The sequence below is a fragment of the Hippocampus bargibanti genome, linkage group LG16 (assembly GCF_051943395.1).
Source record: "Hippocampus bargibanti isolate YZ-2025 linkage group LG16, ASM5194339v1, whole genome shotgun sequence".
In the NCBI taxonomy this organism is placed as follows: domain Eukaryota; kingdom Metazoa; phylum Chordata; class Actinopteri; order Syngnathiformes; family Syngnathidae; genus Hippocampus; species Hippocampus bargibanti.
The window spans coordinates 10,434,880-10,460,092 of NC_142749.1; the positions used below are offsets into that span (position 1 = coordinate 10,434,880).

A 25,213-nucleotide genomic window follows, 5' to 3' on the forward strand; every position below is an offset into this window, starting at 1 on the left:
CTTTACAAGCATTTTTTGTCGATAAGCATCTTAATGCAGGCCAAAAGTGACACTTGTAGTGGAAAATACATTACTGTAACGACACAGTCGTTGCACCAGAACATTGAAATGTGTTCGAGGGGCACAGTCAAGGACACACCTCTAAGTCAAAGTCAAAGTCAGCTTTATTGTCAAATATGCTAATATGCATGACATACAGCACAGATGAAATTAACGTCCTCTCGGACCCAGCGTGCAAGACATGCAAGGCACTTATAACGTGGCTAAAAAAGACATACAATTGACAACAGACAATACATGTAATTTCTGTATGTAAAGTGAGGTAGTGTCGTATGGAAAGTGAGGCAGTGACGTATGTAAAGTGAGGTAGTGACATATGTAAAGTGAGGAAGTGACGTATATAAAGTGACGTAATGTAGTAATGCAAAAATGAACAACAAGAAAGGGTTGAAGTGAGGTCTTGCAGAAAAAAAATGAGAAAGAAGAAAAAAATAGAGTTCAGGGTGATCGTACAGCATGTAGCGTGTACTCAGAGTTCGGTGAGTGTGGCAGTGGGAAGGGGCAGGCTGGGCAGGGCTGGGAGGGAGTTGAGTCTCCGGACTGCCTGGTGGCAGAAACTGTCCTTGAGCCTGCTGGTCTTGGCTCGGAGACTCCGCAGTCTCCGACCCGATGGCAGCAGGCTGAAGAGGCTGTGGGAGGGGTGGGTGGGATCGCCAGCGATCCGGATGGCTCTGCGGGTGAGGCGGGTGTTGTAGATGTCCTGAAGGGGGGGGAGAGAGACACCGATGATCTTCTCAGCTGTCCTCACGATGCGCTGCAGAGTCTTACGGCAGGACACGGTGCAGGCGCCGTACCACACGGTGATACAGCTGGTCAGGATGCTCTCTATGGTACCGCGGTAGAAGGAGGTCGTGATGGGGGTCGGGGCTCCAACTCTTTTGAGCTTGCGGAGGAAGTACAGGCGCTGGTGGGATCTCTTGGCCATTGATGCCGTGTCTAACAAGTCAACGTTGTGACTATTGTGTGTTTTGGCACGTTTATCTAAAAATATTTCTTTTAAATCGCCCATTCTAAAACATCACTGCTCAAAATTAAACTTTAGTGAGTCACCGAACGATTTTAAGTTATAACTGTGACGCGCGTGCGTCCTCTAGTGGTCAAAGAAAGAACATGATCACTTCGAAGGAGTCTTGGAACAGGTGGCTCGTGAGTTATTACAGTAAATACTATCGATGTAGTGGCTGTAAATTGTCCTAGAGATCCATATCATTGGCCAAAAATGCGTAGAAAATGGAATGATATCCAACGTAAGACGTTGGTGCAAAAAGCATTCCTTTGAAAGCATAACCATGCTTCATTTTGGCTGATATGATCAGAGAAGTATTCATGCGAGAGCCTATGTTTATTGTTGTGAACATAGTAGACGTATCAAATTTGAGCAGTAACTTTCCATATGTTAGCAAGCGATTTTCATTTGTAATTAGAAAACGTTTTAATCACAATAATAATACAAATAAACCATATGTGGCTTTGAAGTTGAATCTGATTGCGATTTATCGACGGGCAACATAAAAAGAAAGTTTCCTTTGTGATGGAAGCCCTTTGGATTCCAGTTGCCTGACTTTTTGACCACATGTCTCCCTTTATAATCTACCAGCAATAACGTGTGGGTTGACACTTGAGAGCAAGATGGATTCCTACCATGTTTTGGCTCAAGTGGGACAAGGCTCCTTTGGACGAGTTCATAAAGGAATGAAAAAATTTACAGGCCAAGTAAGTTGATCTGTTATAACAGCTTTGTCAAAATTCTTCATCATGGTTCAGCGTTCCTCTTGCTTATCTGTGTACCCATCAGGTGGTAGCTTTGAAGTTCATACCCAAGATGGGACGCTCAAATAAAGAGCTGCAAAGTTTAAAGAAGGAAATTGATATCATGAGTAACCTTCAACATCCTAACATTGTGAAACTTTTTGACAGCTTTGAAACCGAAACGGAGGTACGTTACTTTCACACATCCCAAACACGTTTGTGACACGACAATACATGACACCCCATCATGCACGAGGTACTTCCTGCTTTTTTTTTAAAGGTTGTTGTTGTGACCGAGTACGCCGAGGGTCAGCTGTTTCAGATCATTGAATCGGATGGTCATTTACCGGAAAGTCTGGTAATTAATTGCATGGCACCAAAAACAAATAAAGAAATTACATTATGGTTCAGTTTACTCACCTCAACAATCAATTTTGCTTGATCCGAGGTTTGCGATATTGCTTGCCAACTGGTGTCAGCTCTATATTATTTGCACTCTCGTCGTATTCTTCATCGCGACATGAAACCTCAGAATATCCTCTTTGATAAAAACGGTGTGGTGAAACTGTGCGACTTTGGGTAAGTACATATACTTCACCTCCGCTTTTTCCTATCAAACATTGCAATTGAAAACCTACGATTCAATTGTTTTACTAGGTTTGCTCGTGCAATGAGCATCTCCACCATGGTGGTGACTTCTATCAAGGGAACCCCACTGTATATGTCCCCTGAGTTGGTGGCGGAGAAGCCTTATGACCACACCGCTGACCTCTGGGCGCTAGGCTGCATTCTTTATGAAATCCATACAGGGATGCCGCCATTTTGTGCTGATTCCATCTTCCACTTGGGGCAGTTGATTGTTACAGACCCCATCCAGTGGCCAATCACGATGAGCAGCACCTGCAAAGTACAAAGCAGTAGTCGTCTTATTTATTTTATAAGCACATACTGCAAATTTGATTTCTTTTCATTTAATTTCAGAGTTTCCTAAAAGGTTTGTTAATCAAAGACCCTCAGAAGCGCCTATCATGGCCCGAACTCCTGCATCATCCGTTTGTTGCCGATGGTGTTGAAGGTGACAACACGGAAATGTTTTTGTGCCATTTGTGTGTTACTTACTGACACGTTGGTGTGTTGGCAGTGATTCCAGACAAAGATATTTTCAGTCCTCTGACAGCCACGCTTGACCCAGACATGCTGGCACGGAAAATGAAACAAATGGCGGAAAAAACATCACCAGACTCAGGAGAGAGCCGAATATTTCGAAAGATTCGAGAGCAAAGAAAGAAAAGTAACACAAAAAATTTGATCGACAGTGCTAAACTAAGCCAGGTACAAATTTTAAATTCACTCATTGTCATGTACATTCATTAAAAAACGGATGGTTTGTTTTACAGGAAAAAATGGATGAATTGGAATTTGAAGGAGATTGTTTAGTTACAGTAACGCCACTTTTCGACACATCCTGTCCAGTTGATTTTGCTCCAGCAAATTTTACCTTACCACCTCTGAGTTTTGATCAAAACAAGCACACCGAGGCAAAATCAAGCCATCCAGACAGGTTTTGTGGAAATACCCTTAACTCATTTCCTGCCATTCACAAATGTATTCGGGAATTGAAAATATGACGTAGAGCGCCGTTCCCGAATTTGTTCGGGTTTTGTTTTTTCTTTCTTGGGTGACGATAAAGCGCTGGCCATGGCCTCTGGCAATGGCCTCTGGCAATGTTTTTTCTCCCTTTTTTTCCACATTAGCGCTTTGTTCTAGTTTCAGCTGTTGCTAAAGCACTTTGTAAACCAATATGTGTGTATTGCATTGTATTTTGGAGAGCCACCCTCATTTCAATCTCATATAACTCCAGACTCATAATTTAGGAAAAAAAGGTTTCTTACGCTGCATTGAATGTTAATGTAGTCCTACAACGCAATATTCTGTGGGTCCTGCAATTTGAGTGACAATGACAAAAACCCTGGCACTGGAGTGGAAACATTTTTGCACATGTCTGGCAGTGAATGAGTTAATCGCTTCACAAGAAGTACATACACATTTAACATTTGCAACGTTTTTTTTTTTGTAGCTTAACCATGTACCTAGTCACTGTTCACATTTAAATGACCTGTGCAGGAATCAGATCAGTCCGGACCATGAACGAGAGTTGCCCTCACTCGAGGTACGGCCACGACAACATAAACGATCCAAAGTAAGGCGCCATTATTGTTCACTTCCACTGCTCCAAAGAACATGATCAGTTTGAAATGTCTTTTTTAAATTCCTATGCTTTCAGAAAGTTGACAGTGAGGAATTCTGGGAGAAACTTGTTGCGGCGTCCGATCCCAGCGCACAAAACCAAGAACCGTTAAACCCCAGCACCATTATTTTGAAACTGAAATCGGCCATTTTAGTGTTTAAGCAACAGGTGCGCTTTTCAAGCAAACTCTAAACGACACATTTCACTCAATCACACTCATTTCGTTCTGTTTCTCATGTAAGATAAGCGGTGGTGGCATTAAAGACGCATGGCACATCGGCCGGCCCCTGAAGGTCCTGCGGAATCTGATCCTGACATCCGACCTTGCCGTGAGGAACCACATTGGCATGCAACTTGGATTGCCACGTCTCCTCTTTGATTTTATTCGTGACTCTGTTGAGAACTTGCGTTTCATTGAGGTGGGGATTTTAAACCTTTGAGTCGGAATTTCTGATCACAATGCCAGAGGCTGATAATCAAATCTTTGGTTGCACTTTTTGACTGAGCAGCAACGGTGGAGTCTACAAACACTTGGAGAAATGATTATAACGCTGTTGGTCTACTGGGACGAGAACAATGAATGGCTGAGGGAAGAAAATAGGTTTGACGATTCATTTTTCTTGATATCAAGTATCGTATACCAGTGGCGGGCCGTGGATTTCATCGCTAGGCCTTCAGTAGTACTACGTCTCAATCAATCCAGACTGAAAAGTGTGGTGTGATTTACTACAAGGTAGAGGGTACCATTAGCGAGGAAATAATTGACCGACATTTCTTAATGATGTCCATTTTTTCTTGAAAAGTCCGTCTTGAAAATGCCTTTAACAGTAAATCTCCATCCAAATCCATCCCCCCCCCCCCCTTTAGGCATTGTTGGTTGACAAAACTGCTCTTAAATCAGCACAATATATATGCTTATGCAGCTCGCTACCAATATAGTGTGCTAGCTCTGGCCAGTATGCTCTTATCACTAGCGGCTAGTGACTAGCCAATTATAGTTTGCGAAAACTGATGTTGACGAGCGCCTTCAAGAAGGCATTGGTACCCCTTTTGGGTTGCCAACTCGAAATCTGATTGGTTAAAGCAACAGTTTGATAGACACATTTGATGCACCAGGGCCTGCAGAACTGATTGTGAAGGCGTCCAGGTAGATTTCTGACCCTGGTAACAAGTGGTGGCTAAAATATGATTGGTTAAATGCTTAAATACAAAAACACATTTGGCAGTAGCGCAACAGGGGAAAAGTACTGAAAGGAAGCTGAAAGACAGTTATTTCATAAGAATGCATGGACATAATATAATTAACAACAGTCTGTGATTCAGATATTTTTAGGCCATCAGAGAAGGCTTTGCAGGCCTTGACGGTCCACCACTGCCTTACGCATATAAATGAAAGCTGCGCTTCATTCAATCTCCTAATGTGTAGACCTGAAGACCTCATCAAGACCTTTGTGACAATTCTTCATCAAGCAAACTTCCGTTCTATAGCTGTAAGTAGATTCTGTCTGAATATGATTTTTCTTGTTTTTTCTTTTTTTTTTGTAGGATGTGAATCCTCAGTGACTCAAACTGAGCACTTGGTTTGCTCTTGACTGTGCTTAGTCAGCACTTAACTTGCTGATAATTCTTTTGTCTGTTTTACTTCAGCCTCTGGCGGCCTCTGTTTTGTCCCTTTTTGCTCGACATGAAGTCGCTGTCATTGTTGACACCGACATACTCATTTCCTTGCTGAGAGAGCACGCATCGGGTTCCCCTCAGGTCTGTGATCTCTTTCTAAGGGGGCAGATCTGACATCCGTTTGGTATTTGTTGACCCTTTGTTTGTCGCGTGTTTCTCTGCTCTCTACGCCAAAGCTTCAACTTCCACTCCCATCGGGCAGGGGACTCTGCGACGGTCTGCTGTATTTACTTCTGCATACTCTCTCTGAGGTCAGTCAAACAATCGTGCTTGAGTATGTGACATTTTGAAAGGTTGTAACTCTCGTTTATTGGATTGGATTATCCTTTATTAGTCTCGCAGGGGAGAATTTTACATTACACAGCAGCAACGTTAGGAAAGAAAAGAAAGAAGTAGAAAAACAAAATACAGGAGCTGGTGGAAAGAAGCCACTCTCACGGCGCCATCTTGAAGTCAAAACATCCAAAAATCTACATAACAAATAATATGACAACACAAAGACACAGGCAGTCATTCAATTTTAAGCACTTTCTGCACCCTCTTTGTTGTATGAAGCAGTTTGAGATGAAAGAGGAGAGGATCAAAGCATCCTTTTCACAGTGGATCGGGGAGGTCATGGTGTAAGTGCATACCTACTACAAGCTAAATGGTTGAAAGCAAACACGAAGCTGTAGCACCCAGTGACAAAATTGATTGTGTCACGTCTCCTGCACCATGTAAATCCGCTTCAAGTCCAAGCCACGACAGGTCCGCATACGCATCGACGCTTTGCGCTGACACTCCTTTCTTCTCATAGCGGGCTTCTCGAGCCATGCATCCATAAAACAGCCGCAGACTGTCCAACAGCACCAACGTTTACTCTGAACAAAGTGGGGCTGGGAAAATGTTGCCCATTACAGGTGCAAAAAAAGCAAAATGGCCGCAGAGCAGTCCAGCGTTGACAGTCAGAAGGCACCGACATTCCTCCCAATCAAAAACGGTGCTGGCATATTCGTGCTGCCAAAAGGTGCAACCACTCATTACAATCTCCTCCTTGATGCTGAAAAACAATCCGTATCTGTTCCACACGACGCACAACACAGTGTCATCAGAAAACACAAAAACAAGACAAAAGTACAACAACAAAAAAACAAAGGTCGTGAGAGCACCTGCTGACGGCTGCCTACTCAGACGCCATCTTGGACTTCTAACTTATTATTATGAGTCAGGGTGATTGTTGATGCTTGTATTCATGAGAGATTTAAAGTAGTTGTGGTCAATTACTCATAGATGCTTGAACACTTTTGTTCATGCCACTAAGCTTTATTCACTCGACAGCATGGTTGTGGATTTTCATGTTTGGATCCCAATACATTCTATCATATTTGGAAACGGATTGGCACCTCGTTGGTATGGACAACACCAGACATGGATTTCTGTTCAACAAACGGTAAGCATGCGTTATTATGTAAAAAAAATTAATCATAATAATAATAAGCAAACCGTAACTGTAATTTACCATTTGCATTTTCCTTTTCAGGATTATACTTTCTCATGTCTGCCACCCTGTTGGTCTTCTGCAATGATCCATATTCATATATTTCACTCTTTTATGAGAGTAAATCAACATTTGTTTTTACCCTTGGTTGGGTACTGAGCCCTGAATGGTTTGTGTTGATTCATTTCTTTTTACATTTTGTCAACGTCCAATGTTTGATCATTTAAAATCTTTGATCTTGTCCCAGTCTTCCTTGGTTCACCGACGTCAGTCCAGTGAAGCTAGAAGAGGGTTTAAAGCATGAGAGCTTCATTCAATTGAGCTGCCACTTCCTTTGCCTTCCATTTGCTTTGGACCTAACTTCACACAACACTTCTAGGATATTGCAATTGTTTGATAGCTGTGATGTTGTTGGGGGGCTTCTGCAGGTGAAGGCTTTCCTATGCTCTTTATTTTGACTTGTGTCACGCGACAAAGAGATAATTGACATACCCTTTGAAATTTGCAGAGAACATCCTATTTGCAGCTTTCTGTTTGACGCGTGATGATTTTGACATGTTTTCTTTTTCATTCTTTGACAGGTGATCCAAAATCTTCCTCTTTCATTAGTAGAGCTGCCACTCTCACTCCTGCGCCGCTTGTTGCTATGTGACCGCCAGCGCTCTGTTTCCCGCCTCAGCAAAGCTGCTCATGGCTTTTTCTCTGCACCGGCACTCGACCCATCGGATCAGCAAACCCCGAGTAGAACTGCCAGTTCTTTGCTCTCTGATTTCCTGCATCTGGAGGAGCTCGGGGACTCCGCCGTAGAACTCCTATCTCTGTTATATCTCGTCACCTGTTTTTGCTCGAACTCTGGTCACCTCAAGCTTTCCCTAGAATCGTCAGCGCTGCACCGGGCGCTCACTCATTCTTATGAACCGATCAAGGCCGCCGCATGCAAGGTTTTGGGAACGTTGCATCCATTCAAATCTCCCAAAATGCCCAGTTTGCAGCCTGACATCTTCAAAAGTATGATCGACCTTCTTGATCATTGTCATGTCCACGTGCGGCAGGCAGCTTGCTTGGCAGTTGAGAAATGGTTGGGTTATATTGCTGTAGAGGCAGGATTTCACACAGACGGGCCCGATGGAAAAGTCGCCAACACTACGGAGTTGTTAAAATCCGAGGACAATGACGTGCACAAGCGTTCAAGCAGGGAGACTGGCATTGCTAAGACCATGTTGACACATGGTGAGATAAGAAGGTGGCGAGAAGAAGCTAGGATGTCAGGAGTTACATTGGCAATACTGACCTCTGACCCTGATGCCCACACTCGTCTTCACGCTTGTGCAGCTCTGGGAAACTTAATACATGTTCAAGGCATTGTACCTGTGCTGCTGGAAGAAAGCATGTCCAGACTACTACTGAGAGCTGCATGCACAGATTCCCACAAGGCAGTGAGAGAAGCCGCTATTGCAACTTTAAGTTTGTACACGCAGCAGGATGAAATGCTACAGGTAAGAAAATTAACCAGTAATTCAGAGTCTCCTTTCATTGCGTAGCTCAAGCTTATCTTATTTTCATGGTGGGACACCCTTAGTAAACGCTTCTGTAATAACTGTTAAACGTGTGCATTGTGATGCATGTCCTTTGTGTTCGTGTTAGGTTCTGCTGTCCTTAAATGCTGAAAAGGAACTACTTCAAGCGTCACAAAATGCGCATCCCGGGTGTGACTATCTTCCTCTCATCAGACAATTAAAAGGCAATTGAGAGAGCTACTGTTCAAGCCAAGAATGTATTTATAAGACTGCAAAAGCATGCCAGCTTTTAACCAAATGACATTGTAAAGATTTGTGCTAATAAAGCATGACATACAGACGTGGCTGAATTTGTTGTAAAGGGTCAGTTAGAAAAAACACTAGTAAATGCATAAATATAAAAATGCATAAATACAAACACAATGACTAATAAATTGACGTCCCTCCAATCTGACATATTCGCTTTTTCTGTGACGAACATACTGTTTTATCATAATTTAGAACACTCTATACATGAACTTTATGTTTCTAGATGAGGTGCTCAAACATATGAATGGTTACGACATGTTTTTTAAATTACTGTACAGGTACTTGTATTTGAAATGCGACACCTGATACTAACGCTAGAAACTAGCCGATGGATTTGTTTACCGTTTGAGTCTGTTGCTAGGAACGCACCCGAGGTTGCTAGTCTGAGGGCCTGCTTATAATAGCTGCCCTAAAAAAAGCCCGATTTGGTTCCTCGAGAAAAAAATCCAAAGATAAAGGCTCATTTCATATGAAATCAAATACTGATATTTTCAAACAGTTTATTTTTTGCCTTTATTAAATACAGTTCTAGTTTAAATTTATATCGTTGCTTTTGTGACGCACCACTGCATGGATTTCACCGGCATGTTTTGTAATCATCACGTGAAATTTGGCTCCGGTGTCACTGTCAAACATTCAACTACACCTGCGCCAAAATAACGTCACCCGAGGAATATTAGATTTTGAATAATTTCGTTCACTTTTCCATTTTATCAACGACTTCTCTGTGAAGTGCTTGTTGACGAAGCCAAACCCACCCGCGTAGCCAATATGAATTCCTATCACATTTTAGAACTTGTGGGAGAGGGCTCGTTTGGTCGAGTTCATAAAGGAATGAAGAAATTTACGGGCCAAGTAAATTACTCTCACATTTTTGACAAACCCGTGGAGTCGCCTCGCGAAAAAAATAATGTGGGTTGTCTGCATTGTTTTTAATTTGTTTGTGCATGTCCAGGTGGTGGCTTTGAAGTTCATGCCCAAGATGGGACGCTCAAATAAAGAGCTACAAAGCCTAAAGAAGGAGATTGAAATCATGAGTAACCTTCAGCATCCAAACATTGTGAAACTTTATGACAGCTTTGAGACCGAAACTGAGGTGTGTTCCGGCCATTTGCGAATACTGAATTTTACATTTGAATCCTCTTAGGGCACAGCAATCAGAAATGTCAGTACTGAGCACCATATGCTACGACACGTAGCTGGCAGAGAAGACCAGCTTTCAATTACACTCCTGGTCATGTAACCACAATTTACCCTTCTCATAGGTTGTTGTCGTGACAGAGTATGCAGAGGGTCAATTGTTCCAGATTATTGAAGATGATGGGAGTTTACCAGAAAATCGGGTACTCATATTCTACACGTCGTCTACACAGCATCATATCGGATTTTGAAACTGTTTCTATTCTCTTCTTTATTCAAGGTTTGTGAGATCGCCTGCCAGCTAGTCTCTGCTCTTTATTATTTGCACTCCCGTCGTATTCTACATCGAGACATGAAACCCCAAAACATCCTCTTTGATAAAAATGGTGTTGTGAAACTATGTGACTTTGGGTATGTACATTTATCAACAATGCAAAGACATGTATCTGTATGTAAAATAAATTTGATTCAAATCCTTAGGTTTGCTCGTGCAATGAGCGTCTCCACAATGGTGCTGACTTCTATCAAGGGAACACCCCTGTATATGTCCCCTGAGTTGGTGGCGGAGAAGCCTTATGACCACACCGCTGACCTTTGGTCATTGGGCTGTATTCTTTATGAACTCCACACAGGGGTGCCCCCATTCTACACTACTTCCATCTTCCAGCTGGTGCAGATCATTGTGAAAGACCCAATCAAATGGCCAGACACAATGAGCAGCACATGCACGGTACGATGCAACTACAGCCTTATTTGTCCTATCAGTGAATTGCAGTGCCTTTGTGTATTTTCAGAGTTTCCTGAAAGGTTTGTTGACCAAAGATCCTCAGAAGCGACTGTCATGGCCAGACCTTCTTCATCATCCTTTTGTTGCTGATGGTGTTCTAGGTGACAACATGGAAATGTTTAATCTCCATATCGTACTTGATGCCTGACATAGTGATGCGTTGGCAGTGATTCCAGACACGGGTGTTTTCAGTCCTCTGACGGTCACGCCGGACCCAGACATGCTAGCACTGAAACTGAAACAAATGGCAGAAAAGACATCGCAAAACTCCGGGGAAAGCAAAATATTGAGAAAGGTCAAGGAACAGAGGAGCAAAAGTAACACAAAGAAACCATTTAACAGTGCAAAAGTAAGTACTGTACATTGCTTCTACTGTTATTAACTCATTCACTGCCAGATGGTGCAAAAATGTGTCCACTCCATTGCCAGGATTTTTGTCATTGTCTCTTGAATTCCAGGACCCACAGAATATTGAGTTTTAGGACGACATAAACATTCAATGCACTGTTAGAAGCCCTAGACACCTTTCTTTCATCAGAAAAAATAGTTAATTCCTAAATTATATGGGCCTGGAGTTATATGAGTTTGAAATGAGGGCAGCTGTCCAAAATACAATGCAATACATACATATATTGGTTTATATAGCGCTTTAACAACAGTTGAATCTGGAACAAAGTGCAACATGGAAAAGGGGGAAATGTTGACCTTTGTGCAAGGAAAAAAACATTGCCAGTGGCCATGGCCAGCGCTTTATCGGCACACAAGCATGAAAAAACAAAACCCGAACAAATTCCGGAATGGTGCTCTACGTCATCTTTTCAATTTTCAAATAAATTTGTGAATGGCAATAAATGAGTTAATAATAATAATAACGGAAAACCACTTGATCTGTTTTCATTTACAGGATATGACGAATGAACTGAAAAGTGAAGCTAGTTCTGCGCTGACGGTAGCGCCCCCTAAAGATACATCTGCACCCTCTATTCAGCCATTGAAAGCCCCTCCAAGTGCATATCCGAGGAATCTGTGCAACATGAGATCCACTCTGCAAAAAAGGTCCTTCTGAAATGTGCGTATGGTATCCTCGATTGTAGTATGCCAGCTTTACTATGTGTACTGTACTTGCTGTTTTGCAGGGGTCCAATCACTCAAGACTACGAGCGCGAATTCCCCTCAATAGAAATCGGACCACGACGAAACCAAGGGGCATCCAAGAAGAAATCTGGAGTCGCTGCAAATATGTCCTGTTCCATAGTAAGTCCAATTAATTCATGACCATTTGCATCTCCACTAGTTTAAAAATAATAATACACAAGATAAATGAATCGACTAATTTGTCAATCAAAAATTATTCTTTCAAGTCTGCTGACGGTGAGGATTTTTGGCACCAGCTTGTTGAGGAGTCAGATCCAAGGCGACAAACGCGAGACCAATTCGACTACGGCGCCATTATCGTTCAACTGAAATCCACCATTTTGGTGTGCAAGCAAGAGGTAACATGCGGCGCTTTTCAAGAAAAGAAAAAACATCTCTTTTCGTAGCCTTAAATTTGTCTTGTTTCATTGGAAAGCTACATGATGGCCTCCTGAAAGAAATGCGGTTCATTCACCTTCCGCTGAAGGTCCTACAAAATGTGATTTTGACCTCTGACCTTGCCTTGATAATCCACATTGGTCGCGAACTTGGACTGCCACGTTTCCTCATCGACTTGGTTGATGACTCTGTGGAAAACTCACATTTCATTGAGGTGGGACTAAGAGACATATTTGACGACGACAATTTTACTCTGATAACTATAACATTTCATTAACTTTTTTTGTCCCAACTTTTTTTTTGAGCAGCAACCATGGAGTCTTCCAACACTTGGAGAAATGATTGTTGCATTGCTGATCTATTTAGGGAAGAACCATGATGGGTTAAGAACAGAAAATAGGTTTGGTCATTCATTTGAATTCCCACACAGTGCCGTGTTTGTATACATGATTGTTCTATAATTAGGAATATAGAAAGTCCACATAGCCCTTTTGTCCTGTTTTTTTTTTGGGGGGGGGTCCTATTTTAATCACAATTTTTATTGGCCAAGTATGTAGAACACACAAGGAATTTGTTTCCAGTAGAACACGCTGCACTAGTACCATCATCAAAAAGACATGACAAATAAATATGGAGGACACTAATAAAAGCGAGGCTAATCGAATCTAATCTAAGATAATCCGTAATATAAGTGGTAACTCTCAGCAACTACTAACTGTGAGACAATGTGCAAAGTATCAAGCAGACAGTGGTTCAATGAGCAGCGAGCTGGAGCTACAATGATTATAATGGGATGCTCTTCCACAGGGTTTAGGTCAGGGGTGCAAAGTCATTTTTTGCCGCGTGCCACATTATAGTGATGGTTTCCTCTTGAAGGCCGTTATGAATTTGGGGAAGCCATTAGAATGTTTAATCCCCTCCACATTTTACATATCGAGCGCACAACAAAGTACAGTAATGAATTGAAATGACAGAAATGAAATGATACAGAAATGAGCTAGTTTTCAAATCTGAATCAGAATAGAATCAGAATCAGAATCAGAATCAGAATACCTTTATTCGTCCCGCAATGGGGAAATTTGCAGTCCACAGCAGCAATTGAAGAGGGATGGGGTTGGGATGGGAGTGAAAGGATAGAAAACAAGATATTCTAAGCATAACAAAATAAAAATGTCAACTGTATACTGTGCAAATGTAGATGTGCAAAAACCGTTCTATAAACAAGACTGTACATAGTGCAGAATCAAGAGATGCATTTAGATATATTGCAACAACCCATATTTACAAGTGTCCAGTTTTTTTTTTTTTTTTTGTTTTTTTCACATGTGATCATTGGGAATTGTGAAGCCTGACTGCAGTCGGTAGGAACGAGCGGCGGTACCTCTCCTTCTTGCAGCGCGGGTGTAATAGTCTCTGGCTAAAGGAGCTACCCAGAGCTGTCAGGATGGGCAGGAGGGGGTGGGAGGGGCTGTCCGTCATAGCTTTTAGTTTAGCTAGCGTCCGTCTGTTGCCCACCTCCTCAAGAGAGTCCAGCGAGCAGCCCACGACAGAACTGGCCCGCTTGACAAAGCGCTCCAGTCTTTTTCTGTCCCGGGTGGTGATGCTGCCTGACCAGCAGACAATGCCATAGTGGATGGCTGATGCCACCACAGAGTCATAGAAAGTCTTTAGGAGTGACCCCTGAACTCCAAAAGACCTCAGTTTCCTGAGGAGGAAGAGGCGACTCTGTCCCTTTTTGATTAGGGCATCCGTGTTTGTTGTCCAGTCCAGTTTATTGTTGAGAGTAACACCCAGGTACTTGTAGGAGGTCACCCTCTCAATGTCCGAACCCTGGATGTTCAATGGTGCAGGTGACGATTGTTTCCTGCAGAAATCCACCACCAGCTCCTTGGTTTTGCCAGTGTTGATCTGGAGGTGATTCTGCTGGAGTCAAGAATAATGTCCGTTATTGTGGTTTACATCCAAAAATATGAAAGTTTTGTTAGGATTTTAGCAAGCATCAATGAAAGTTTGATTTACTTTCACGGGCCGAAAAAAATGATGTGGCGGGCTGGATTTGGCCCCTGTGCCTTGACTTTGACACAGGTGGTTTAGAGAGTTATTGGCTACAGGGAAGAAGCTGTCTGCTGGATTTGGTGCACGTTAGCACCTGCCTGAAGGGAGTAGCTGGAAAAGGTGGTGGGCAGGGTGCGGAAGGTCCAGTAGGATTTTCCGTGACCTTGTCTTGGTTCTTGTCGTGTGATATGACCAAGCTCCAAATGAACCAATCACTATCACACTCATGTTAGATGTGATTAAAAAAGAAACTACCATTCAAACAGGGGCGTGTGAACTTTTTATACCCGCCGCTTTTACCCAAGCTCGATTATTGTTTCTGCGTGTAGACATGAACACCTCATCAAGCCCTTCATGACAATTCTAAATCAAGCAGAACTCAACCCCTTGGCCGTAAGTGTTTCATGAAAGACAAAAGACAAACAGTTGTTGTGTGGATGTGTATATTTTTTTTTGTACACTCTTGATGAGGCCGTCTTTTCTTCTTTAGCCTGTGGCTGCAGGTGTTTTATCTCTGTTTATCCAGCATGATATTGCTGTTAAAGCTGATGTGAATAGGCTCATGTCTTTGCTGAAAGAACTTGTCCCTGGTTCATGTCAGGTACGCAATCTTTTCAACTTTTTAATTGCATCAGATTTATGATTTGAACTGATTTATCTTTTATTTATTTTTCCCCGACTTTGCCAGGCCCAACTTCCACGTCCGCCTGGCTGGGGACTCTGTGATGGTCTCCTTGCTTTACTACGACACAGTCTCTCTGAGGTCAGCAAATCCTCTTGTCGAATATGCCAACAAGTGAAATAGTCATTAAATACTAAATAATATTTGTCCCCCAAAAATTCATTTTCAATGGTGATCAATGTGAATAATGATCACCTCCAGGCCATCAGCATGAAGTTAAAAATTCCTAACTCGTTCTCTGCCATTCACAAATTTATTCGGGAATTGAAAGTATGACGATGAGCGCCATTCCCGAATTTGTTCGGGTTTTGTTTTTTCATGCTTGGGTGCCAATAAGAAAGCAATTGCACAAATCAGCATTTTGTACAGACGTTAGCCTGTAACTCAGCAGGCTAGCAGGTTAGCACGGTTCGTTCTCATTTTATAATAATAACAATAATAATAATAATCGGGCGGCCCGGTAGTCGAATGGTTAGCACACCTGCTTCACAGTGCAGAGGTCGCCAGTTCGCATCCTGGTCCGGCCTCCCTGTGTGGAGTTTGAATGTTCTCACCGGACCTGCGTGTAGTCTATTATTTATTAGTTTATTAGTGGTTGCCAATAAAGCTCTGGCCATGGCCTCTGGCATTATTTGTATTTTGGACAGCCACCCTCATTCCAAGCTCATATAACTCCAGACACATGTAATTTAGGAATTTCTTTTTCATTTCTTCTGATGAAAGAAGAGAGTCCTAGGTTTCTTACACTGCATTGAATGTTTATGTAGTCCTAAAACTCAATATTCTGCGGGTCCATGAATTCAAATAACAATGACAAGAACCCTAGCACTGGAGCGGACACATTTCTGCACAATGTCTGGCAGTCAATTAGTTAATTTGTATTTTTTCAGTTTTTTTTCTCACTATATTTCATTAAATAAATAAATACATGAAGAAATACATGAATGAATAGGTAAAGAGTTAAATAATTAAATGAATAAATATGTACAGTAAATAAAAACAAATGAATACAGAAAATAACCAATGCGATATGGTGGGAGGCAACATGGACGAAAACATTCATTGGTACAATTTGCTTGGAATCTCTCCTCTTTGTCCATTAGTTTTCCTCACAGCATTATGATGGCGCTTTATGTTGCGATGCCCTCCTGTTGGATCAGCTTTGGGAAGGAATTGGTACCACACTGGCAAAGCAAAAGCCAGACATGGACTTCTGTTCAACAAATGGTAAGCAAACGTTATTCAAGGAAAATGAAAATGAGCTCAACAAGCTACCATGCATAAAAATGCTCTATTCGTTTTCCACAATCTGTTTCTTTCAGGACTGCATTTACTTCTGTCTGTCACATTGTTGGTCTTCTCCAAGGATCCATCTTTGTATATTTCACTGTTTTCTGAGAGCAAATCGGCATTTGTATCAACGCTTGCTTGGCTGCTGAGTTCTGAATGGTTGGTGTTGAGAAAATGTCATTTCTGCCCCTGTACAGCATCACTTTAAGTTGTACTTGACTTATCTTAACCTCCTCACCCAGTACAATATTTGCTGAAGGCCTTCCCGATCCACTCGAGAATCGCGAGCGCTTCATCGAGTTGAGCTGCTACTTCCTGTGCCTTCCGTTTGCTTTGGACTTGGATGCACACAGCAGATCGAGAATATTGCAGTTGTATGACAACTGTGGTGTTGTTCGAGGGCTGCTATGGGTTAGTATTTCTTGATGTTCAAACAAAAGAATGTTAAAAAATTACATCAGTCTTGAAATGTGAACAGATAATAATAACAGATATGACAAGACTGCAAGATCACTGACATATTTTGTGATGACACAAGGGACGATTTGAAATCCAAGTTCTGGACAGTTTTGTTCCTCATTCCAAGTTCTCAATACAGACAGAGATGCTCTAATTTGGAGCACACTGACAGTTAATGCAAACATTATCCAGTGATGCAACAAAGAATGACATTTTTTTTCTCATCTGTTATTTGTAGTATTATTTTTGATGCCTTTGTTTTTTTTTTTGTTTCATTCTTTGGCAGGTGATTCAAACTCTCCCTGTTTCATTAGTGGAGCTGCCACTGTCACTTCTGCGCTGCTTGATGCTGCACGACCGTCAACGTTTTGTTTTCCACCTCAGTAAAACCGCTCCTGGCTTTTTCTCTGCATCGGCGCTCCCTCCATCCGGTCAGCAGACCCCCACCAGAACCGCCAGTTCTTTGCTTTCCGATTTGCTGCAGCTGGATGAGCTCTGGGACTCTGCCGTCGAACTCCTCTCTCTATTATACCTCATCACCCGTTTTTGCCCTCACTCTGGTCGCCTCCGGCTTCATATTGAATCGTCCGCGCTGCAACGGGCGCTCAATCATGCTTGTGACCCAGTCAGGGCCGCCACATGCAAGGTTTTGGGGAATATTTATCCCTTCACGTTGCCTAATTTACAACTTCATCTTTTTAAAAGCATGATAGACCTTCTTGAGGATTCTAATGTGCATGTTCGCCGCACGGCTTGCTTGTCAATAGGCAAATGGTTGGGTTATATCGCCGTGAAGGCAGGAAAGCGCAATAGAAATGTCGGTAACACTCCAGAGTGGCTAAAACTGAAGCACGATGAAGCACTCAGGGCTTCAAACATGCGGGCAATTGAGATCAAACTTGGTGATGATGAAATGACACCGTGGCGAGAAGAAGCCAGGATGACAGTGGCCACACTGGCCTCACTGACCTCTGACCCCGATGCCCACACTCGTCTCCACGCCTGCGCCGCTTTGGGAAACGTGCTATACGTTCAAGGCGTTGTACCAGAGCTGCTGGAAGAAAGTGTGTCCAGACGACTTCTGAGAGCCGCCTGCGCAGATTCGCACAATGTCGTGAGAGAAGCCGCCATTGTAACTTTAAGTTTGTACACGCAGCAGGAGACGCTACGACAGGTAATGAATGAATGAAGGGAACGTTTTCATCTCATCACAGATTTTTTTCTGATCATATTTCTTTACTCCAAGGTGCTCATATCGCTGGATGCCAGAGGACAACTACTTGAGGCCCAGCGTGCACCTCTACTGTGTGATTATCTTCCTCTTCTTAGACAGCTCCAGACAGATAAGACAGACTCCAATTCTTAATGTTTTTTTGGCGGGGCTTTGTTGTGTCTGCCCGAAAAAAGACTAAGTTAATCGTATTAAAATGTTTATAACATTTCCAGCAATCATTTTTGTATTAAGAGTAGCACAAAAACTATCTGAATGGGGCAAAAAAAAAATTCACGGTGTACTTTACTGTATATTTGGGGAACTCACGAAATGACTTTAGGTGCTACTCGTGTGAGTGTAAAGGTGAGTGTGAGTGATTGTACATGATCGCCCTCCGAAAATAATGTTATGTTTTTCTTTTCTTTTTTTTTGTTTTTCTTTTCTTTTTTTTTTTTTAGAAAACATGAAAAACACAGTTATATTTCAGAATAATTTCAGTTCAGACTGAAACATACAAATTTCACATCATGCAAAAAATGATTTTTAATGGACTCATTCTGAGCCTTGTGATTCCCGTAATTGAGCCTTTGGTCCATCATGTAAAACAAAAACAAAAAGACACACAAGGGCCTTCTAATGCCACACTTTTATTTTTAACGGAAAAGTCAATGACAGACAAACACGATGGTTTGATAAAGTGAAATTTAAATCAGAACATTTTATTTTGAGATCCCGTTACTTTGAATTCTGCCGCCGGCCATTGTTAACTCCGACTTGACAGTACAGCGCAAGGAGACAAAGCCATGAGATTTAGTGTCCTGTAAATTGAATAAATAATAATTTTGAGGCTTATCTTCAAGATTGTCTTCAAATATATGCATATGAGAAAAAAAACTGCCCATAAGGATTTCTGCCAGCAGTGAAAATCAAAGTTACGCCTTGCGCCGCATCGTGAACAAACTATCTAATGAGGCTTTTTTCAGTTAATTGACTACAAAGCGAGGACCATTACACGCTATTCTCTCAACATATAAAAGTTTGTACAAATTAGTGCAATTAGCCTGAGGCTCAAGAGCCGAATTGCGTTCATAAGAATCGGGATTCATCCTGAAATCGCCTTTTTTTTATCACTTGCAGAAAGACACGCAGCAAACGTCGAACCATAAGACAAATGCATAAGTGGAACATTTTTAATTTCACCTGGAAGACGCATGAATAATTTTACTCCCTGCGCATTTTTAAACAGTGAAATAGTTTACTGGTGGACAAATTGTATATCCTGAGCTTTGTTAATATATCATATAATTTGTTGTATTATTGAGGGGTGAAATGCCAAATCTATCCAAAAAAAAAACAACTTAAAATTTGATCGCAACTAGAGTTAGGAAAATCAAAAATGTAACCAAAACAGGAAAAAGCACCTATTCAAAAAAGATTTTTAAATATTTTATTTACAATAAAATGACACAATTAAATTAAGTTGACTAAGTAATATTAAACATTAAAAAAGGGGGGATCTGAGAATTTTGGTGATGCAATTGAGCATTAAGGTCAATTAATAATCCGTTTATTTTAGAATTAATATATTGATCATAAGTTAAATATAATTTAACAAAGAGCAGTCAAAATGTTTTAATTTTGAAATGAAGAAATTGGGTTCCATATGAATTAACGCTGTTCGGCTTTTCTATCGGAAGTTGTTTTAAAAAAAATGTAGTCAGGAAAAAAGTAAAAGGCCAATAAAATCTTAACTGGCGTGATCGATAATTTTTTAAATAAGTAACCCTATTCTAATTAAGCGATTCACACAATGATTGTCATGACAACATCTGAAGAGTCAAAGAAATATTCTGTCGCTTAGTTTGATGATTTTTGTATGTGCGTGTTTTGTTTTCTAACGTGCAGTAGGTATTAAAAAAATAAAGCAACATTGATGAATGGATCATCAAAATGACATGAAAATCTCCACAACTTCCCTGTACTGATTTCTTGGCGGGACTTTGGGGTTATCCTGTCGTATCCTGCTTTAGCTTTTGGCTTCTGGCCTTGTAAACTTCGATCAGGAGGTCTTTGACGTACTGGATTTCACGCTCGACAGACTCTGCCTTGTCACGCAGCTCACGGTTCCTCCCCTCCAAGCAGTGAAGCTGTTCTTCCAACGAATCTAACTCTGCCCTTTTTCTTTGGCGATACCTGCAAATGAAAGATCACATCAAGACATCCGCACCCGAAATTTATTGAGGTCAATAAGAACCCGGAGTTTACCTATGAGCGGCTGTTTTGTTCTGATCTCGCTTCTTCTGTTTGCGCTCGCCTCCGCCTTCTGCGGGAATGACGTCAAATTCGTATTTCACAGCACAATGGTCTTCCTTCAATCTGCAAGATTCCAAGTTCAGACTATCCCTTGTCATCAAAAGACACTCTGGACCAGGATCCTCCAGGAAATTACAGTGCAATTCATGCTGACCTATCTGTAGATTCTCCCCTTTGACCTGCTCGGTGAAGAAGCTATGGTAGGTCTCGGACTGGGGTGTTCCCGAAAGATAACAACTGTCGCTGCTGTGGGCTTTCCAAGAAACTGTCGCTTTTGGCACCTCCACACCAGTCTTGATGCCGGACAGCACTTCACTGTTCACTGCGGCGCCGCTCACCTCTCTCATGCTGTACATCAACAGATCTTCTTTCTTTGGGGAGTCATGAACGGATGCGGCAAAATGGAGTCCACCAGAGGCGGTGGCTTTGACGGCGCCAACAGCGTTGTGATTGAAGCAGCAGTCTTTGTCTTCTTTTGCTAGAATGGCACATTTTCGGAGCTCGACCGCGCTGCCCAGACAGTAGCCTTTCCCGACGAACTGCTCTTCTTCCACGCAGCAATAACTGAGTGATGAGTTACCTGAGTTGATTCCTTTGGAACTTGAACTGTTGTCGTAACTTTCACTGAACCTCACGCTGTCTGGGATTCTTTTCCGGGCGCACGGGCTGGGGCGACCGTAGCTATACGGGGTGTGCCTGGGAATTTTGGACCGCCCTACTGGTCCGCCGCACACACCGAGCAAGTCCACTTCTCCGCTTGCCAGGGTGAGAAGAAATGGGCTGGATTCCGCATGGTTGGGTGCGGAGTACGACACACAGGGCAGCTGACTGAACGGCTGAGGACCCGTCAGTAGCGAACCCCGGTCACATCTTCCCAGCCTGGGAACTTTCTCTGGCAGTGGCTCGGACAGGAAGTAGTCTTCCATTTGGGCTAGTTCCTCTTGCAGCAGAGAGGTCATAACCTCTAAGTCGGAGGGCACGTGGGTATCATTCTGAAGGGGTGACGGGGGAAGGGAGGCATTGGTGGAGGAAGGAGGGGAGGGAGGGTTCGGGAGGTATGAGGAGAAGTCCACTTCTTCCGTCATCCAGTCGGTGAGAACATCACCTGTTGACAAATATTGCAATGTCAATATTGCATGAATATAGAGCAATTCAAATTTTCCATTTCAAAAGGGAAACAAATGAAATGTTGCTGAGGGTCAAAGCGAGGCTTGCTATTTTGGAGCCACAATACTTACTGTCTGGCAAGGAAGGATGTGCTGCAGTGCCGAGCCCACCTGAGATGTGGCAAAATATAAAAAAGCCCACTTACTGCAACTCACCAATTAAGTGCTGACTCCCCTCTGACACCTCCCCCCTGCACCCCTGTGATTGGCTGTGGTTAGCCTGTGGGTGAGAGAGAGCGAGGAGGTCTGCCGGGCACGCACGAAGAGACTTCCAAACAGGAGCCGGTGTCGCCATCGTCATTCTGTCCATTGGCACTTCGATTCAGGCCAAGTCGGAGCACGTGCTGGGAGGTGGCGGGGTCTGACAGCTGGGCCACAAAGAGCAGGGCTGGGTGGGCATTTTGAAACCTAGAGGAAGGTGATGGATTAGGAACAGTGTTGAGAAACAGGTGTGGATGCAAAGGGCATCATGCAATGAATAGGGCTCAGAGAAATCCTGAAAATTAGACAGCAAGAGAGCGCAATCCCCCATGGGCTTCTTTTACCAACATGCACTTGACACATGATGTCCGAAAGCCACTTGGGAAGTATGATGCTGCCATGAGTCTATTGGTTGTCAAGGTGAGCCACTCGACGAATAGAATGAGATGATCTTTAAATTGGATTAAAGCCTTATGTGTCATTTTAAATTAATCACTTAAGAATTTCAGGTGCTTATATGACAACCATGTGACGGTATATTAGCTATACCAGGAACACTGTAGACAAAAAGCTATGATAAATTCATAAATTCGTGTTTGGATCTTTTGTTATATCATTACAAAACAGATAGGGTGTCGTGTTATCTAAACAACCCGAATTGGAATTTTATCTAACAGCACCGTAATCTATATAATTAGCAACGTAAATAGTCGTGTGCGAGACAGTAGTGTAGGTTTAAAAAGTTGCGCAATGAACAAAGAAGGCAAAAGTCAGAGTTACTTACTCCATTCTTGCAGAAAAAAATAGTATAGAGAGCTTGGGGTGCGTTGCGAAAGCAAAGCACGGCGTCTTCTCGGTTATAACTTTTTGTCAAATTCAAAAAGCCATTGTGCCAACTCGGCGCAGACGAGGACGTGGAGTGGGGTTGTTGCAGCGTGGCGATCGAGGAGTAAACTGGGCAGCAGCATCTAGCGGTGAAGGCATCAGGGTCACGTTCACCTAGCAACCGATGACGTCACCAACAGGGATCTGTACCCGCCTCCTCTGTCTTCCCGTAGTAAACGCTCAACCGTCCAATACGCGATGCTTTTGGGCAAAATAACACTGGCAAAGCAACAAATATGACGACATGTACGTCGTAACTGGGGAATGTAGCAGTGTTAATTTCATAATGTTCGTGTAATTGTCATTTTCACAACGTACGAATGTTGTCGTAGCTTTACTTTCACTTCCGGGGGGAGCCTCGCGAGAACACAACCGCGGGCTCGATACGAGACCACGTTTTACTTATTAACGCTCGATGTTATTGTTTTAAAATAGCCAGCATTGTTACAAACTCCTACTACAACTGATGTGTAAGAAATGTGATAGTTGTTGCGTATCTCTTGCATCAGTGGTCCGTGCTCTGTGTCTATTGGCCGAGTGTGGCCAAGCTACCGCGCCGTGATTGGTTGAATTACTCCGTGTGTGAGTTTTGATTGGCCGTTGTGAGGCGAGTCGAAGTGCTGCGCTGTTGTCTTCATCTTCCTGGGTGCAGCGAGTGCACATGGTTCTCGTAAACAAACCGGTGGATGACATTTTTAATCCGTCCAAAGCTTTCACTTGTTGATGTTATGAATAACCAATCAGGAAACACAAACTATCGTCCGACTCAACAACATTGAAAACAGTGTTACTTATAATTAGCTTTTGATTGAATATTTATATTATCATTTTAAATACTTTAAAACTGAGAACGTCAGATTCGTTTGCAGTATCACTTTTATCGTTTCAAAAACACATTGAGAGCATTAACAGACTTATAAAGTAAGAGTGATTCTCAAGAATGATGTGAGAGCTTTTTGTTTTTCTCCATTCTGCAAATCCCATTTCCTCTGTTGCTATAGTAATAGTGGACACTGCCCCTATTTTAAACTTGTTTTCCGGTTGCTGTTGCCATGGGATTTGCATTCCTCTCCCTTCACGTTGTTTGTCATCCATCTCTCCTCTGTTTCCGCTCTTCCCCATCCAACTATTTCATTTGCTGGGGTTCTTCTCCGTGGGATTATCAATTTGCCAAAACCAATTGACCTATCCCCACCATCTTTGCAACAATTTGCATATTGGCCACGTTGACAGGATTCATTGAGGTTGTTACTCTGGTATGTCTTTGTATTGATTACAGTTAAGCAAATTGAGTTGCCACACTTGAGTTGATTGTCAGTCACATGATCCACCATGGCTTGGTGGAAGGAACCTGCCTTTTGAATACAGATGGAGTTAAATTATTCACAAAGAATCTTCTTAAATAACATCGTAGACAAAATGTTGAAAACACTAATCTTCAATGTCCATGTTAATCTGCAGTCAAATCCCATTTTTTTTTTTTATTTTTTTTTTTTAGAAGAACAGCTCAAGCGTTGTGTCCACTGTGTTCTACCTACCACAAGATTTGTAGAAACCTGATGCAATCTAGATAAATGCAGCGGTAATGGAGACGAGATTTATAGGAGTTGTAGGTCTGAATCTCCCAGGAAATCGCTGACTGCCTTTCCCGTCTGCATTAATTAGTCCACTGAGAGCTTCCTGTTTGTGCATCTTGAAAGAAAACTGAGGTGCCGTTCATGGAAGCACTTGTAGAAAAAATACACCTGGCACTAAATTGGCTACTGGATATTAGAACGTATTGTGGTTCATTCCACTACCCCAAAACAACTATTTTTGTTGTTGTTGCTGATAGAGTAATAATAACATATAGTAACTGCAGCTCAGGCCAGATAAGATTGCCAGACACAAGCTTTAATGGTTGTGTAAGATAACAGGAGAAGTCAGAAGAGTGGATGCTGCATGCCAAGCACACGTATGGCAAGTTGGTGAGCGTTACACCATCGTTTCATCATCAGCCGTCTCACAATGTATTGTCCTCAACTTTTACCACACTTTGACAGTAGCATGAAAATGGCGTACCGTTGCATCTTGTCACTGGTAGATTTTTTAATTTTTTGGGGGGAGTGCCAAGGCACATTGACTATTAAAGGTTTAAGACATATGCAATTGGTGACAGTGTCAGTAATGCAATGGGACTTTCATACAGTAGTTTTAAGGATAAAAATATTTTCAGTTTGGTGTAAAGTCTCCTTATCCTCACTATAACTTGTCAGATAATTCCACTTACATGGCTCATCGACCCAAATGACAGTTTCTCAAGCAAGAAAGCTTCGCGCTGACCAAAAACGTTTTTCACTCTTCTCAAATTTAAAACTAGCTGCATGTGACACAAAAAGGTCCCATAAGGTCTTGCTGTGTCTTTTGTAACACTCAATATAACCCCAGGGACTAAACGTCTGTCACTTTTAAA

At 42.3% G+C, this 25,213-nt stretch overlaps 3 protein-coding genes across 3 annotated transcripts; 2 read left to right on the forward strand and 1 right to left on the reverse strand.

Moving 5' to 3' along the window:
• Nucleotides 1-1,661: 1,661 nt before the first annotated feature.
• On the forward strand, nt 1,662-9,356 carry LOC148886414 (uncharacterized). The gene is made up of 20 exons (XM_089017000.1): nt 1,662-1,773; nt 1,856-1,996; nt 2,090-2,167; nt 2,258-2,388; nt 2,467-2,716; nt 2,791-2,884; nt 2,951-3,141; nt 3,207-3,370; nt 3,934-4,009; nt 4,094-4,225; nt 4,300-4,476; nt 4,567-4,658; nt 5,484-5,547; nt 5,705-5,815; nt 5,911-5,985; nt 7,052-7,163; nt 7,254-7,380; nt 7,459-7,639; nt 7,793-8,707; nt 8,856-9,356. Exons 1-20 carry the CDS (start codon nt 1,690-1,692, stop codon nt 8,958-8,960), a joined length of 3,300 nt encoding a protein of 1,099 aa, XP_088873126.1. The 5' UTR covers nt 1,662-1,689; the 3' UTR covers nt 8,961-9,356.
• Nucleotides 9,357-9,696: 340 nt separating this feature from the next.
• Nucleotides 9,697-18,610, forward strand: stk36 (serine/threonine kinase 36 (fused homolog, Drosophila)). Its single transcript, XM_089016999.1, has 20 exons — nt 9,697-9,892; nt 9,993-10,133; nt 10,303-10,380; nt 10,458-10,588; nt 10,658-10,907; nt 10,972-11,065; nt 11,132-11,313; nt 11,869-12,020; nt 12,101-12,218; nt 12,326-12,457; nt 12,535-12,711; nt 12,806-12,897; nt 14,882-14,945; nt 15,043-15,153; nt 15,241-15,315; nt 16,338-16,461; nt 16,557-16,683; nt 16,767-16,935; nt 17,270-18,157; nt 18,230-18,610. Exons 1-20 carry the CDS (start codon nt 9,809-9,811, stop codon nt 18,347-18,349), a joined length of 3,309 nt encoding a protein of 1,102 aa, XP_088873125.1. The 5' UTR covers nt 9,697-9,808; the 3' UTR covers nt 18,350-18,610.
• Nucleotides 18,611-18,806: 196 nt separating this feature from the next.
• On the reverse strand, nt 18,807-22,867 carry atf5a (activating transcription factor 5a). The gene is made up of 4 exons (XM_089017001.1): nt 22,661-22,867; nt 21,832-22,083; nt 20,462-21,614; nt 18,807-20,389 (listed from the first exon to the last, which is right to left on the reverse strand). Exons 2-4 carry the CDS (start codon nt 21,983-21,985, stop codon nt 20,203-20,205), a joined length of 1,494 nt encoding a protein of 497 aa, XP_088873127.1. The 5' UTR covers nt 21,986-22,083; nt 22,661-22,867; the 3' UTR covers nt 18,807-20,202.
• Nucleotides 22,868-25,213: the final 2,346 nt, after the last annotated feature.